General features: G+C 42.4%; 1 protein-coding gene across 5 annotated transcripts in view; it reads right to left on the bottom strand.

The window, feature by feature from the left end:
* The window catches only part of LOC137627624 (E3 ubiquitin-protein ligase TRIM33-like), a 139,475-nt gene that overhangs the window by 81,531 nt on the left and 39,878 nt on the right, over positions 1-18,066 (bottom strand). For all 5 annotated transcript variants that reach the window (XM_068358721.1, XM_068358722.1, XM_068358723.1 and 2 more), the window contains exons 7-8: positions 16,244-16,545; positions 15,341-15,561 (exon numbers count right to left, since the gene is read on the bottom strand). In XM_068358721.1, the coding sequence (XP_068214822.1) occupies positions 15,341-15,561; positions 16,244-16,545 (523 nt within the window). The remainder of the gene's footprint in view (positions 1-15,340; positions 15,562-16,243; positions 16,546-18,066) is intronic.

Raw genomic sequence — 18,066 nt, 5'->3', positions numbered from 1 at the left:
CTAGTGGCCGGGGTATCAGCCACTGGAGAGCGATAAGTCTTGGGGACAGAGGTGGTAACCTTAGACTTACGAGCCGAAGAGGCTACAAGATCGTGCGTGTCCTTCTGTATCAGGGCAGCCGACAAGTCCTTAACTAGCTCCTCGGGAAAGAGGAACTTTGAGAGTGGAGCAAAAAGGAGCTGTGACCGCTGGCACGGTGTAATGCTGGCTGAGAGGAAGGTACACAGTTGTTCCCTTTTCTTCAACACCCCTGATACAAATAACGACGCTAGCTCACCCGATCCATCCCTGATGGCCTTATCCATGCAGGACATAATTAACAAGGCAGAGTCTTTGTCCGCAGGAGATGTTTTCTTGCTGAGGGCTCCCAGGCACCAGTCGAGAAAGTTGAACATTTCGAAAGCTCTGAACAACCCTTTCAGAAGATGATCCAGGTCTGAGAAGGTCCAACAAACCTTCGAGCGTCTCATCGCAGTCCTCCTAGGTGAGTCCACCAGACTTGAGAAGTCAGCCTGGGCAGAGGCAGGAACTCCCAAGCCTGGTGCTTCCCCTGTGGCATACCAAACGCAACCTTTCGATGCGAGCTTCGTTGGAGGGAACATGAAGGAAGTCTTGCCCAGGTGTTGTTTAGACTGAAGCCACTCCCCTAAGGTCCTTAAGGCCCTCTTGGAGGATCTAGCTAGGACAAGCTTAGTATAGCTCGACTTAGCTTGTTGCACGCCTAGCGAAAACTCAGATGGAGGAGAGCGGGGAACAGCAGAGACGAAGTGGTCAGGGTAAAGCTCCCTGAGTAGAGCCAAGATCTTTCTAAAATCAACAGACAATGGAGAAAGCTTAGACTCCTCCACGTCTGATGAGGGATCAAGATGTGCCTCCTCATCATCCGACACTTCATCAGCAGAAGGTAGCGAAGCAAAAGGACCAGAATGCTGAACCGCAGAGTCAGAACGGGTAGGAACAACAACAGAGGTTTCCTCAACTTGAGGGAAAACCTGAGGTTCAGACTGCATAGGCTGAACAACAGTCGGAGCAGAAGGCAGGTGCAAGGGTGAAGGAGGTTGACTCCTAGCAAGAGTTGCACCCAAGGATTGCACCAGCTGAGCGGAGGACGGAGGCGGAGTAGTCCGTTCCTGTTCCTGAGAGATGAGTGGAGCATGAGAAGGTTGAGGCTGCGCAGAACAAGGTAAAGTTCTAGCAAGCTGAGGCTCCTGAGGCGCAAGTGCATGGTGTAGATGAGCTTGCCTAGATGAGGGTTGAACTCGGTGCAGCGCTGGTTGAGCAGACAGACTCACGGAGGGGAGAGGTTGTTGTACCCCAACCGAGAGTTGCACCACTGGTGGAGCAGCAAGGGGAGGAGGAGGAAGAGTGTAACTCTCCTGATCCCAAAGCAAGGGTTGCCTTAAAGAAGGCTGAGGCTGAACAACACTGTGAACAGCAAACTCCGAAAGTGGTTCAACATCGTACGCCTGGCAGATGGTGCTGCGACCAGGCGGAGCAGGTGCAGGCTGGGCGAGCACAGGCGGAGCAGGTGCAGGCTGGGCGAGCACAGGTGCAGCGAGAACAGGTGGAGGGAGTGCAGGAGGTGCAACACTCTCAGCCCGACACTCACGCATCAAGTCCGAAAGCTGAACTTGCATGGACTGAAGCAGGGTCCACTTGGGGTCGGCAGAAACGATAACAGACTGAGGTAAAGTCACAGTCGGGGTCTGTATAGGCAGAACCTTACTCCTCTTGGGCGGAGTACAGTCGACCGATGACAGAGGCGAGTCGGAGCTGAGCCAATGACTGCAACCTGGCTGAGCACTCGCTGACTGAACTCTACGTTTAAGCGGTCTCGAGACCTGAGACCAACGTTTCTTCCCTGCATGAAGATCAGCGGACGAGAAGACGGGCTCAATCGTCTGCAGGTGGGAGTGACGGTCTAAGGAAGACACGCCCGCAACCACCGAGGATAATTCTGTGCGCCTAACAAGGCCTGTCGAACCCTTAAGCCCTTCGACATTGCTTCTCCCCTGGGCATGGGAGCTTGCAAGAGGTCCCGGACTGGGAGGACGACTGGCTCGCACAGAAAAATCCTCACGCACCACACTGGCACCACTAGCACTTGGCACTGCACAGACACTAGCACTCGTCACAGCACTGGCACTATTTTCACCCACTGCACTCTTGACCTTCAGTTCTTTAACCTCGGCCATCAGAGACTTATGGTCACTTACCACTGATTCTACTTTATCTCCTAAAGCCTGAATAGCACGCAAAACAGTTGACATATCAGGCGGAGGGCACACAGTAGGTTCGGGGGTAGCCACTACAGGGGTAGGAAAAGGTAGGGGATCATGAGGTGAGGAAAACATAGAAGAGTGAGAAGAACTTCTCCTAACTCTAGTTCTCTCTAACTTGGATGAATATTTTAAAAGACGTACAAATTCCAATTCCGAAAGTCCGGCGCACTCCTCACACCGATTTTCTAATAGACAGGGCCTGTCCCTACAGTCAGAACAAGCGGTGTGAGGATCTACCGAGACCTTCGGAATACGCCTATTGCAAGACCTACATCGTCTATGGGAGGGAGCTTGCGAAACGTCAGACATCTTGTTTCAAAGAGTAAGTCAAAGGGTGATCCAAAAACAAGCAAAAATTCATTAACCGTTAATCAGAGTTTATATAAAAGCTAACTAGCTAATATAAAAAGGATTCCAGTATGCGACAGCCGTTAATCTAAGAGAATACTTCACCAAATATCCATGAATAAACTCGAAGACCATGAGCGTATCCCAGAACGTCTAGCCGGAAGCACGACAGAGGAATAATTGAGGAGGTGTCAACAACAAATGATTGAGTACCTGGCCACAGGTGGCGCTGGTAAGTACACCCCCTTCTAGTATTGTGATAGCTGGCGTATCCCTCCATAGAATTCTGTCGGGCAACGGAGTTGACAGCTACATGATTATCGGGTAAGTTTAATATTGAAAAAAGGAATACCAAATATATTGAAAATCAAGATCTGTACCATATTCAGACCAGTGATGACTTATGGATCAGAAACAAGTGCCTTACAGAAGGAATAAAGCTTGTCGCACACTGAGCCGGAACAGAACCGCCGCCTAAGACACCGAAGCCTCAGAACAGAGCAGAAACGACGACCAGCGCGATCACTGAGCCAGAAGCCACAGAACGGAACCGACCCAAAATTTTATATAAATGAAGGAAGTTTTCCTTAATCATAACCGAGTTTTTATTTAATTGATGTTACACTGATTAGATATTCTGTATATCAATCTTTTACCGAATCCATAAGCCAGATGTTTATATGTTTTCAAAAAAGAAATAATAATAATAATAATAATTAATAATCACTCCAAAATTCTTTGTATTAAATCATAAGTTCACATCATTGTTACTAAAGTACATTCGTCAAATTTCTGACATCAGCAAAAAGAAAAAAAAATGATAATAATGATAATACTAAACAATAATAATAAATAATAATCACTCCTAAAATCTTTGTATTAAATCATATGTTTACATCATTGTTATTAAAATATATTCGTCAAATTTCTGACATCAGAAAAATATTGGTTGCTATCACTCTAACCTCTGAATTCCTCGGCAACCCTCTCCAAAACAAACGCTGCAGTCGTTCTGCGCATGCGTAGCCTGTCAGACGCTACCGACGCTTCAGAAAAAATATCTTTCAAAGAATACTGTGTCGGTTCCGTTATGTTCTGGCGCGTCAGTTCCGTTCTGTTCTGGCCCAATGTGCGCAGCCAGGTAAGAATGCATGCTATCGATTTCTATCGGACGTTTCGGTTCTGATCGGGCGGTTCCGTTCGGGCTCAGTGTGCGGCAAGCTTAACAGAAGCTGGATCAAACAGAAATTAGGATGTTGGGGTGGATTTTTGTGTGTATGATGCCGATGCTGAGATAAGAATAAAAGTGATGAAGTTCTGAGGTGGTAAAGATCACAGATATGGTAAGTCAACACCAACATGGTACAGTAGAAAGGATGGGTGAGTATATATGGATTAAATAGAACTTGTTTGGGTTGGAAGGTCTAGAGGAAGGCAAAGGATTAGATAATGGCATAAAGTGAAGGAAATTTAGAAAAGAAGGGTTTGTTGGAATATGATGCCATTCAGTAGGGAGAGTAACAAACCCCTTAGTTTAAGGATAGTGTTTGATATGAAGAAATGTCCATTATTTATCATTTGTATTTTTGTATTCCCATGATATATGTCATTATTGACACTACTGTATTGCAAACAGCACATGGGTCACAAGTGATCATATTTCCTTTCCTCACTGGGCTATTTTCCCTGTTGGAGTCCTTGGGCTTACCACATCCTGCTTTTCCAACTAGAGTTGTAGCTTAGCTAGCAGTAGTAGTAGTAGAGTTCAGTGATGTCCTACTGTTGAATATAAGAATTTGTGTTTGATTTTGCCACAACTGCTGCAGAATTGGCTGCTTTATTTGCATCTTTATTGCCTTTAACCACTAAGCACAAGGGAGAGCACAACAGGCCATGCGGTAACCACACGGTACACGAGTCGGGGACACAAGGGTCGCACTGAGATAAGAGGAGCGTCGAGATGATATCACGACGCGACCAGACAACTTACTAGAGATCACGACCCAAGCTCATATGTGGCCTTCCTGGGGTTTGCCCTCAGGGCACGTGTCCTTCCGCTAGGCTTACCATTACAGAAAATGAGAGTAGGGTAAACTACACAAAACTCTGGTCGGTTGAAAGGAGGTTCCAGGTAACTCCTAAGAAAGTGTTTCGAGGTAAGTCTTTGTGTTGGAACAATTGTAAATTATGGTATTATTTTAGTATTAGCAAAACATTCAATATTGCTCTGCTTTCATCAGTCAGCTGACTGTCCTTTTAATTTTTCCCTTTAACTCTGGGTTGAAGAATTATTTTTTTTTTCTTTTCTTTTATGTGTGATATGGCCTCTGCTTCTCACCAAGTATCTTTAAAAGAAACAGTAGGTACATATGAAGTGAATTTCATAAAAAAAAAAAAAAAAGTGACAGAAATAGACAAGCCATGTGTTCATGTGGAATACAATAAGTATATGAGGGAAGTTGATAAGTTTGATCAGCTATGCTCAACATATGCTTACAAAAGAAAGAGTCAGAAATGGTACCAACCAATTTGGAATTTTATCATTGAAGCAGCATTAGTAGACTCAAACATATGCTACAACATTCAGAATGCCACTGCTAAGTTGGATCAGAAAAAATCATTAACACTGTGTTAGAAGGGTATAAGCGGAGCAAAACTCAAAGAAAGGGTAGATTTTCAAATGCAATGGAATCTAGACTAATTGAAAGGCATTTTCCAGCTCACTATGTTGACCAAAACCACAAACCCCATTGTATTATATGCACTATCTTGCCAAAAATTTGCTTGATGAAAGGTAAAGGTGAATGTAAATAAAAGCATAAAACCAATTTTGGAGATCAAATTGTTGAAAAGCCCCCTCTTTGTATCATTCCATGTTTTGAGACATATAATACCCATAAAGTGTACAAAAAGCGTTACCAATGTGAAAAATAAATGTATGAGTCAATGATAAATTGGGTGAAGGATCATTATTGGAATTGATAAAATAATCTTTGGAAAGGAATTTTTGTGATTTTTCTTAATTTTTACCCTTTTATCAAAGAATTTAAGGCATAAAGAGATAAACTCAGGTGAAAATATTGTTAAATCCTAAAAACAGAATGGTTACAGAACACAAAAAACTTAGTTTCATTAAATTTTGAGCATTTTGAGTTTTTTTAGTGAAAATGTGCACAGAGCTGTGCAACATCCATATTTGAATATCCGCAGCAAGAGGGTTAATAATCAAGTCTAAGACCCTGTAAGGAGATAAAGTCAGTATGCTCTAAGTGACACACAGTGTACAGTGATGGTTCTTTCCTGCATCCCATTGGCTCCAAACAACATTGCTTCCAGCAATTTTTGCTTAAGTGAACCCTCGCTACTTCGCGGTTCGACAATCGCGGATTCACCACTTCGCGGGGTTTTCCCATAACCCATATATATATACATATCGCGGATTTTCCGGAAAATTCGAAAATACCACGAAATCTGAAGATAACCAAATACGATATTTTGTTACCTGTAATTCCATTAATACTGTAATTAGTAATATCTGCTCTTACTGATTGTTCATTGCATTACACATGATATATAATTCAGCACAGAAAGAAATAAAACACGAAAAGAGAATGTGATCATACGATAATTCAGTACGTAGTAAAATTAAATCGAACATGAAACGCAAATCAGATGCAGTCATACCATATTAGAATGGTGTGTACTGTAATGGATGTGCTTCTTTTCCATGAATCTTTTGTATGTATACGTACGTAGTACAGTACTGCATCCAATAATATTCTTTGTTGCAAAAATCACATTTCGAATACTGTAAGCGTACGAGAGAGAGAGAGAGAGAGAGAGAGAGAGAGAGAGAGAGAGAGAGAGAGAGAGAGAGAGAGAGAGAGAGAGAGAGGCGTAAAATAGCGTACGTAAATTTTTATTATTATTGTTATTATTATTATTATTGTTGTTGTTGTTAATAAAATTATTATTGTTATTATTATTAATCATTATTATTATTATTATTACTGTACAGTATTATTATCATTATTTATTATTATTACGGTATTGTACTTAATCTACGTACGTTCAGTATGCGCGGGGGCATCTTCTATGAGTAACCAACGCGCCATAGTACTAAGACGGGTTGTGATTGGTTCAAGCGCTGATAGATGACGAATCAAAACTCAAGTTTTGTTATCTAGCCTGTGATTGGTGTTTTGCCCGCATCTTCTACCCGCAGCATCAAAGTTCTCGCGGGGCTGCATCGTTCACTTTCTCTTTCCGCGTATTGCTGAGTAAACGTTCTTAACTTTGTGAAGTTTAATCTGTGCTGTGTGCGACTGTTTTAAGTTGAACTTTTTGTTGAACTTTCTGTTACAATGCCTCCCAAGCGTTCTGCTTCTAGTAAGGCTGGTAGTGAGCCTAAACGCCACCGAAGGATGATGACGATAGCTGAGAAGGTTACGCTTCTCGACATGTTAAAAGATGGTAGAAGTTACGCGGCCGCCGGCCGCCATTTTGGCATCAACGAATCCACCGTTCGCTACATCAAGAAGGACGAGGCGAACATTAGAAAGACTGCTGCAATCACCTTTAGCAGATCAGCGAAGCGAGTCGTTACAACGCGTAATAAAACGATCGTACGCATGGAAGGTGCTTTAGCTGTGTGGATTGCCGACTGCCGGAAGAAGAACATAGCGTTGGATACGAACACCATCCAAACAAAGGCTTTGAGCTTATATGAGAATTTTGCTGCAAAGGAACCTAAAGAGGACGACGGCAACCATGCTGAAGATGATGATGATGCAGATGATCCTCAACCAGGGACATCCACTGATTCCCAGCCTCAGAAACGTTTTTCCGCAAGCAAAGGATGGTTCGCGAAGTTTCAGAAACGCTTCGCCCTGAAAAGCGTTTCCCTGCATGGGGAGTCTGCTTCCGCTGACACTGCCGCTGCTGAAACTTACGTGAACCAGACTTTCAAGAACATTATCGCTGAAGGTGGATACAAGCCGGAACAAGTCTTTAATATGGATGAAACCGGCTTGTTTTGGAAGAGAATGCCGTCGCGAACTTTCCTGTTCAAAGAGGAAGCCAAAGCCTCTGGCTTTAAGGCATTCAAGGATCGCGTTACCCTCGTGATGTGTGGCAATGCTGCTGGATTTTTGTTAAAGCCGGGGCTTATTTATAAGTCGAAAAATCCTCGCGCTTTGAAAAATAAAAATAAGAATCTCCTTCCCGTGTACTGGATGCATAATCAAAAAGCATGGATTACGAAGATGCTGACCTCCAACTGGTTCCACCAGTGTTTCATCCCGCAAGTCCATGAATATCTCTTAGAGAAGGGCTTGCCATTCAAGATCCTTCTCCTTATGGATAACGCTGGTGGACACGCAACTGACCTGTCGCGTGAGGGCGTTCAGGTTGAGTTCCTGCCACCCAACACCACGTCATTAATTCAACCAATGGACCAGGGGGTTATCAGGGCGTTCAAGGCCCTCTACACGAAGAATACCTTGGCGGACCTCGTTGCGTGTGTGGATGCTGCCCAAGATGACGAGGATGAAGACTTCAACTTGAAGGCGTACTGGCGGCAGTACACCATAGCCACGTGCCTGCAGAATATTCAAAAGGCACTTCAAGAGATGAAACCTGCAACCGTAAATGCGAGCTGGAAGAAGCTGTGGCCCGATATTGTTTACGACGACAAGGGATTTACTCCGTCGGAAATCCAACACTCTGCAATACGGAAATCTGTGCAGTTGGCTGCCATAATTGGGGGTGACGGGTTTGGCGACATGACGACTGAAGACGTCGACGAGTTGTTGGACTGCCATTCCCAGCCCCTAACTGACGCAGACCTCGAAGACCTGACGAAATCGGCAAGTGAGGAAGAGAGTGAGGGTACCCAGGAAGAGACCCAAGAAAATGTCGAAGAAACGGGCTTAACATTAGAACGGCTTGCCAAGTTCTGCAACCATATGAAGGAGGCGAAAGAAATGTTACAAGAGTGGAACGAGGATATGGTTCGCTCGATGCAATTCTGCAACAAGGTTGATGACATCACGACTCCCTACAGGATGCTCTTGGATCGAAAAAAGAAGCAGCGGCAACAACTTCCGATCACAATGTTTTTTCAGCCTCGCAAAAAAGAGCCAGTTCCTCCTGCTAGTACGCCTTCGGAAGAAATTGAAGAAGTTGAAGAGGTGTCCCAGGAAAAGACACCTCCGTCTGAAGAGACGTAAAATACTATCATTGACTGCACAGTAGAACACATCATCAGCTTCATCATCATCATTTCTACTGTGCAGCAAATTCATCGCCATCGTCATTCAAGTTTTTCTTGAACTTCTTTCGTGGTGAGTACAGTAACAATCTTTATTTTTTACTTTAACCTGTTTTATAGTTTAGTAATGTACGTACTGTATGCATTAAGTTAAAGGGAAGGTTTTAAAAGTCTACATGTTGTAACCTATCATATTTTTTTTGTTTAAAATTTACATTTACGTACGTAAAACAATCTCTCTCTCTCTCTCTCTCTCTCTCTCTCTCTCTCTCTCTCTCTCTCTCTCTCTCTCAAATTGTTTTCCTGCTTTGCTACGTACAAGTACTGTATAATTTATATTTGTAAGGTAACATATTTTGTAAATGCTTTTACTGTAAATACTGTATGTACTGTATCATTATTTATCACTATCATCATGCGCGTTAAATGCCTTGTTTGTTCTGAGCGTGGTTGTTTACTGAGCGTACACGCCGTCGTTTCAGGCGGCGTCATAAAGAAAAAGATTTCATTTGGAAGTCCTAAGAAAAATACGTAAACTAAAACATTGGTAATAAAAAAATCAACATACAGTACTGTATAATCAATATAATCGATGCAAAAACTAACCTATACGTACATATATGTGTACACTAAATGAGTTTGTTTCTTCATTATGATCAGAGATGAACGTAAACAAAACATTGGTTGCCATTTTTTATCGTGCTTTTTAGGTGTTTAGGAAACACATGATATAAAATCGCCTTTAATATTTGTGCCTGTTTTAGTTTAGGGTGCTGTAGTACATGCATTAAGTGTTCTGTACATTAAAGGGTGGTTTGTTAACAGTACTACGTACAAGGGAAGGTTTTAAAAGTCCGAATATACATGTTAAATAAATAGGTAAATATGCTGTCACTACTTCGCGGATTTTCACCTATCGCGCCCGCGTCTGGAACCTATCTACCGCGATAAACGAGGGTTCACTGTATCTATTTACCTTAATTCTCTTAATTTCAACTATCTGTATTCCATTACTCTTGTTTGCCCCAATTTCAATTATTTAAAAACAAATCTTTTGCGCTTTCTATTTAGCCTGAAAGGGAACAACTGGGCTCGTTTCTCTAATTTCAACACTGTAAAGTTATTGCTCCGTTATCACAGACCTTTCAAATTAGATTTTCTGCTTCAGCAATAGTACAAAAATAAAATGAGCTCATATTTAAAGGAGAATGGAAAATTCATAGATAATTTGTATTTTCCCCAACTAATACAATCCTGGAGTTATTTATTGGATATTCTTTCGGCAAAGCTGGAAGGTAGCCAACAAGACTTACGGTGTGAGGTGGCATCCCTACCCAGACACTGGGTAAGGGATGGGTGGGGTACCAGCCACCTGTACAACATAGTCACGGAACAGTGATCTAGTCACTTTTTCTTTTGGCTTGTAGTGGTTGTCTCCTCTCTCTCTTCCTCAAGATTTAGCCAAAGACATTGACGAACATTGCTGTTTACATACATTCTATGCTAACTTTCGCTTTTTTCAGGTGTGATTGCTTTTTCATTGACACTTTCATGCGAACATGCCCTGGTTGTGAGGGTCACCCTTGCGGAACCTCCAATTCACAATCTTCATGTCCGACCTGTAAGGGGTGCCATTGCGAACAAAACTCAGCTTGTGACGAGTGTAGGGAGTGCTTTGTTTCCCACTGGAAGAAGTTTGGGCGACGCAGGACAAAGAAGGTTACATGCAATCGCTCTTCCTCAGAGTCTAACTCGGAGGCGAAGCGAATGAAGGTTTCTTCTTTGCGTTCTCCTAAAATAAAGACAATGGATTCATGTTTCCCCTAATTTCATCTTTTAGGAAGAAATTTTATTCTTTGATCTTATTCATGTAACGAAGATTACTACTCAAACGAGTCCCCTTCTTCAACTCCTTTAGTCCACACGACTGAGCAATGCCTGAAGGGCAAACATCATTACCAGAACATGATGGGGAGCGGCAATGAGGACCGGTGACGTCAAAAGCGAGAACACCTCAGGCAAACCTCACTCCTTTGATAGTTATTGGCAAGCGGACAGTAAGTAGGCCAAGTCCTGTCCAGTAATAGTCAGCTCTGCCATCTTTACTGACCTTACGCTTAGGACTTGCATGGTCATTAAAGCGAGAGCACAACTTCAAGGATTCGGGTTTTTATAGTTAGGGCAAATACAAATAAATTCGAAAATTAGTTTGTTCTCATACAAATATAAAATAATCGTACTTTAATAGGAGACTTACCCCTAGGAGGGAGGAAGCCCCTAAGAATGAAACTGGCTGCTTTGCTTTCCTGGGAAATGCCAGAAAGCCTGACCCTGTATAAGAGCAGACGTGTTGACTCCTCACTACCTCCTAGCAACCTAAGCATGAAGATAAGGCAGGTGTTAGGTTAGACCATTACCAGGCAATTGGTAAATAATCATAGAAGAACCTATACATGTGTGATGGGTATGTTGTCTCAATATAGTTATTACGAGAAGTGGGTTTGCCAGCATTCTATCCATCATCACTTTCAAAGCCTCTATACCATGGTCTTCCACTGTCTTGGGGTGAAGTTCTCTTATTTGTGGGTACACTCAGGCACGCTATTTAATCTTATTTCTCTTCCTCTTTGGTTTTTTCAAGTTTTTATAGTTTATATATGTAAGATATATTTTAATGTTGTTATTGCTCTTAAAATATTTCAATTTTTCATTATTTCTCTTGTAATTTATTTATTTCCTTTCTTCACAGGGCTATTTTTTGCTGTTAGGGCCCTTGGGCTCATAGCTTCCTCCTTTTACAACTAGGGTTGTAGCTTAGCTCATAATAATAATAATAATAATAGGGGAGATACATTTTAAACAAACTTGTCCAGAAAGAAAAGTTGCTTGATCAAGAAGCTTACTTGCATCTGACATCCAGTCTAATACATAGCAGCACGAGTGTTGCACCCCAAGGAAGAGGCAGAAAGAAATGGGATATCAAGTCAACCTATTTTTCATTCTAGACTTTTATGGTAACTATAATCTGGGGCAATAAGCTTCTTGTACTGTGAGGCAGAGCTACATTTACCAGACAATCAATTCAGCAGCTATCATCATAACATGGATGTAGGTGAAGGTTGTCTGGCACTTCCAGAATCATGTGCTACTTACAGGTCTTCCTGAATGCTAGGTGGAGCTAATACTTTATGAGTCCTCACCCAGGATTATCCTTCCATCCCCTCACTGTTGCACGACAGGCATAACAGATGGTCTTGAGCAGTTCTTCAGTATCTTCTTCTCACTTTCGGTACTGAAAAGACTCTAATTGCTCCAGCCAGAAGCTTAGTTCTCTTTATGTAGTGCCATAGTGCCCTCACAAGGACGAGAAGCAAATCGCCCTGATCTCTGTTGTCACTACTCGTACACAAGGGATAAAGATGAACTAAAAAATCAGAGTCATGAGCAGTTACGTTTTGGGTCCTGGCCATAACTCCAGAATAAAGGTGAAGGATATCTTCCATCCTTCAGAATAACTTGTGATATTAAATGCTAAAGCTAACGTTAGTTTAAAGAATTTCCTGAGTGTTAGACCTCTGTTCGATGCCCAACTCAATATCTCACATAGGGCACACAAAAGAAACCTGAAATCTTCCCAGCGGGGTGGGGGGGGGTGTTATCTCTTGGGGAAGGTATGACAGCTTGAAGCAATCAATTATAGAGAGGCTTTGAAAGGAAAACTGTCCCTTCAACAATATCAGTTGTAATAAATGGCCCACTTCCCCTTGACCTTTCACTTGGAGTGGACAATGGATAGTCAGCAACTATAATTTGAAAGAGACACCTTTGAGTTGTGGTACCTCTGAAGGGGGGGATGACAGAGGTGGTGGGTCTTTGGGGTAGTTCTCTCCCAACATTGGCAAGGAGTATCAGCAAATCTGGATACCATTTGGTAAGACAATTAGGAGCCACCAAGGCCAACCCATCTATCAATATCATCAAAAGCCTGTTTACACACCAAATAAGGCGGAAGGTAGGAAAGTTGTGTCCAGGTTGTTCCAGGGATGTCTTTGAACACTACCCACAGGTCTGGAACTGAGGAGCAGAACTTCAAAAGTTTCTTTTACAACCGTACAGCGAACAGATTGAATGTCAGTAATTTTCAAAGAGCAAGAAGCATTTCCTACACACAAGGATGTAAAGACCACTCAAAGCCTACAACCTGCCTTAGGTGACTGAGCGTCTCTACCAGAACATTTTTCTTGTCCAGAATGAACCTCGTCAACAATTCTAGACAGTTTTCCATTGCCCAGGTATGCACCAGGTTTGCCAACTGGCAAAGTCTACAAAAGTCCCTCTTGCTTGTAGATATACAACACAATAAATAGTGTTGTTGTTCTTCAATGCTGCAGAGTGCCATATCAAATTATTTGAAAGCCTGCAGTGTTGGGAGTGCTGCCTGCAATTTCAGCTGGTTGATACGCAGGTGCTTTTCTTCTATGGACCACACTACTAAGGCGGCTTAGTACCTCAGGTGTGCACCTTACCCATCCTTGGATGCATCTGTGAACAGTAGCATCTTTGGAGGGAGAGTATTTAGTGGAAATTCCCTAGTGAGGTTTTCATTATCAGTCAACAGGCAAGACTGTCTTTCATATTCCAATGAATCAAGATGGTAAGAGATCGCTGGTTGCTGATCAGTGATCCTTCAAACACCACTGGAGTGATCACTGGTGGAGGCATCTGTAAGGAAAAAAGTTTCTACAACGAGGAAAGATGCCAATGACGACATTGAAAGGTGTGAGCCACTTCTGTTTGCCTGGTGATCGGATGGAAAGACCATCGCTGCTACCACGTCTATCAACACATCTCAGGTATGAGTGTTGAGAGTGGTCCTGGGCGGTCATCTGTTCCTGTTTCATAGCACACAAACATGTGGGAAGATCTCGGAGTGTGGGGAAGATCTCAGGGCATAGATTGGGAGGCCTCGTATGAAAAAGGTAATAGGCGATCAGGTTCCCCAAAAAATTAGCTCTTGGGATCCTCCCCGGTGTCTCAAGTCATGTTCACTTGATGAATGAGCAAAAGGTGTTCAAGCCAGGTGACTGATATCACAAGGGGTGACAGAGCATGATACCCGGTAAAGTGGTGACGAGCGCGCGGAAACCAAGTGCGTGGTAAACGATCTCATGATGACCGAATGCCATAGGACTGGTCATAAGAAACCCGTGGAACGTATCCAAGCTAAAATGGGAGAATATCACATCATTCGAACAAGATAGGATATCGATTGTGGGTGCTTCTTCCATCATAATTGTGCTCCTCTCTCTTCAGGGCATAAGTCTCCTTAGGGAGAGATCCCATAGTATACCTCTATCTTCTCGTAGGAGGAGGATGGAGAAGACGTAGCTATTCATCGCAACCAACAGAGTGTACTCAGTAGAGTGCAAGGCCGCGCACTGGCAACTGTTTACCAAATAACAAGACAAAGTCCAGAAATTGGCCATTCTTGGTATGTATCGTTAATCATCGTCGTGTATGCACGGAGACAATGGTCTGAGTCTTACCAGACCTCCTTTTGTATACATTAATTATAGTTATTCAAACTGCACATTACAATATAACATGCCTAAAAGGCCAATATCTTAAAGGCCAAACTTTCATATCAAAATAGCTAAAGATAATCTTGGTAAAAGACATGAAAACAAATATAAAATGATGGTCATTTACTTTTATTACAAAACTATTAAAACATCTTAACATCAATTGCAATAAAATTTTCCTTATGGCTCCCTAGTTAACACTTACCTCCACATTTTATTCTTAGATGTTTGCATCTTCCTTCATTAGAGTGGATTCTCCAAAGTATGATATATATCTGAATCACACATTTATGGCACTAGCGGGTGAAATGTAGACAACCATTCACAGCCACTTTAAACTTAAAAGCAATTTTGGTAGCAAATTCTAAAATGGCTTTTGTTACAGTATGATAATGGTCAGCTAAATACAGTATTGATACTTTAAATACACAGAGATTTTAAGTATGTCTATTCCTTCCTAACTCTGGAAATATAGTAATTTCCATTATTTACAAGAGAAAAGATAAACATCCAGCAAAAATTCTCGTTCTCATGCCTTAGAAAATGGCACAGGTCTAGGGACACCTAACCAAACCTTAATACCATCCCGTGTTGCCCAGTACTGTATTCAAGGATTGCCATCAACAGTGCTATTTCCACTTGTTCATACCAAACACCAAATACAGCACATAAGCAAACACTATTTACCACTTCCTATAACACTCTACAAATATTGTTAGCATGAAAGAAACATTTCAACCAAGCTACAATTATCCAAAGAACACTGAAGGCCATTTAACAAAAGGAAATCTATGTGACAAGCCCACAAAGGAGGTCATGAGTTGTTAATCTGAATAAAAAGGAAAAAAAATTATCACCTGTTCTCGCCAACTGGATGAGTCGTTGAGGAAACCGAAGATGTGACATCCGAAGATCTTCCCTGCGTTAACTGAGGCATTCTGGAGAAACTTGTGTGGCTAGGACCTGGATGTGTTTGACTCGAAGGCTTGGGTTGGATTCTAACGAGGCCGGGAGGATTCGCTGGTCCACCTGGAGCAGGACCAAAATTGTGGAACTTATGATGCATACTGCTATTACCCTGAAATAGACAAAGAAAATATCTCTGTAATTATGGACTGTGAAAAAGATTAAAAATGACATTATTTAGTAATCAAAGGGAACCAAAAATAAAGGCTGTAAACTTTACCACACCAGTCTCCATTCTATATTCAACATCAAATTTCAAGTTTTAAAATTACATGTGATTATACGCAGTTGAAATACAGGACTGTATCAGTGAGTTACACAAGTTTCCTACATGATAAAATTTGACTAGCTTTATATCTTCACGAAATAGATCAAGTATATTTGTTGTTAACGCTAAGCCCAACGTTCTTTTTACTGTGCAAAGGTATCATACAGCGTTAGATTTAAAATTTTACTTACATATTTTTCTTAAGTAATACATGGATCAAATGTCATAATATATTCAGATTTTCTTAAAGGGAAAATTTCACTTAGGTTCCAGTGAATTCTTACAAGGTTCATACTTTCCAGTATAAAATTCTTGTTAAGCACTGATTAACTAAATAATGATTAATATGCTAAATACAGATTACAATGATTAAGAAAATAAAGGCATTGCTCATACATATAAATGCTTATTCATCAATTAACATGCACCACAGTTTTCTCTTCAAATCTGCAAATTATGTTGATCTAATAGCACAGAAAAATATTAAAATAGTGAGTGAAATCTGTTGGTATTCACAATACTTTACCTGAAGAAGATGTTGCTGCTGCTGAATGTGAGAGTGCATTGGTGTCAATGCTGGTGGTTGTGGAGGTTGCTGCTGCTGCTGTTGCTGCTGCTGTTGTTGATGCTGTTGCTGTTGTTGCTGTGGCTGCTGCTGCTGCTGTTGTGAAGGGGGCTGTTGTTGCTGTTGCTGCTGCTGTTGAGGTTGTGGCGACGCAGATTGCTCAACGGGAGACGGTTGTGAAGATCGTGCTTTATTCTGTGCAGCCCCATCAGGTGGGGGGTATATTTTGTTGTCAACTAATAAATATCCAACATCTTTTAAAGCTGAAAATGGAGATTATTAATCATGACACCATCCCCTAACAATTCCTATCATCATATTCATCATCATCATCATATATGAAAAATTATTCAGAGAAAATCACAAATTTCAAGTAATTTGTATTTTTCCTAACAGTAATTACCTCGAACTACTTCCTTAGGAGTATCTGGGATTTCCTCCCATCCAACCAGAATTTTGTGTAGTTTACCCTACCCCCGTTTTCTATGCGGGGTAATCTCTGGCAGAGTGATACGCGTTCAGAGACGACCCGGGGTCAGAGAGCATGCTTGCTCAGGTCTCGATCTCCAGTAAGTTTTGACAGATAGGTTTCTACTAAGTCCTGTAAGGCACTCGGGGGTAGGATGGGCGGGCCATAACCCGAAAGTAGTTCGAGGTAAGTACTGTTAGGAAAAATACAAATTACTTAAAATTTGTGATTTGTTCCAACACGGAGTACTTACCTCGAACTACTTTCTTAGGAGACTTATACCTTAGGAGGTGGGAGTGTCCCACAGGACCCAGAGACCGTGATGAGGAGAGAAAAGGGGAACCTAGATAGGAGGCTAGGTTCTGCTGACCCTCCAAGAGAAAACACGAGAAATAGGGAAAACTACCCAAAAAACTATCTTAGTTTCTAAGTAACTCACCTCTGTAAAAATCCTTGGAGACGTATTCATTCACTGACGATGTATCCCAAGGAAGTTAAAGGATTTCAGGGTCATTTCAGGGAAGGTAATAAGGGAACAGGGGGGGTAAAGAAGGAACCTGTCTCTCTTGGACTTACTGCCCGTGGTTTCCCTGGGCTACACCTTTTAAATCTTTTGAAGCGCTGAAATGACGGGACCAAGAGAGAATCCGTCTAGGGACCTCCTCGAACACTCATTTAAGTAATGAGCTGTGAAGGTTGACTGACTAGCCCAAGTACCTGCCCTCAGGATTTGGCAGACTGCCATGTTCTTCTCAAAGGCCAACGAAGTACTAAGCCCTCTGATGTCGTGGGGTCTAGGCTAACCCGGAAAAGGAATCCCTACATTACTGTAAGCTCTCATGATCACTTGCCGTAGCCAGAGGGAGATCGTATTTTTGGAGATTGGTTTCTTTACTAATCCTGAAGAAACGAACAGACTCTTGATTTCGGGTCGAAGTCTGGCTGTCCTCTCCAAGTACTTCCGTACTGCTCTGACAGGGCACAGCAGCAAGTCCCTCGGGTTATCTGAACGTGGGATTGCCGGCACTGAGAATCCTTCAAACTTGGGGTCCCAGACTGCTGGGTTCTGGGTCTTGGCCACGAAGGATGGTACGAACCTGAAGGTAGCTTCACGCCAGCCCTCGAGTGCGACACCTCGTATGAGAGTCCATGAAGCTCCCCTACCCGTTTTGCTGATGCTAGCGCTAACAGAAAAACTGTCTTGAGGGTGAGCTCCTTGTCCAAGATGTCCTTTAGGGGTTCGAAGGGAGGTTCTGACAGCATCTTCAGGACTCTAGCCACGTCCCACTGGGGCACCCTAACTGCCTGAGGGGGG

Source organism: Palaemon carinicauda, chromosome 35 (genome assembly GCF_036898095.1).
Source record: "Palaemon carinicauda isolate YSFRI2023 chromosome 35, ASM3689809v2, whole genome shotgun sequence".
Taxonomy (NCBI): Eukaryota; Metazoa; Arthropoda; class Malacostraca; order Decapoda; family Palaemonidae; genus Palaemon; species Palaemon carinicauda.
Note: the sequence above shows the minus strand (reverse complement) of the source record. Positions and strands in the feature narration are given on the sequence as shown.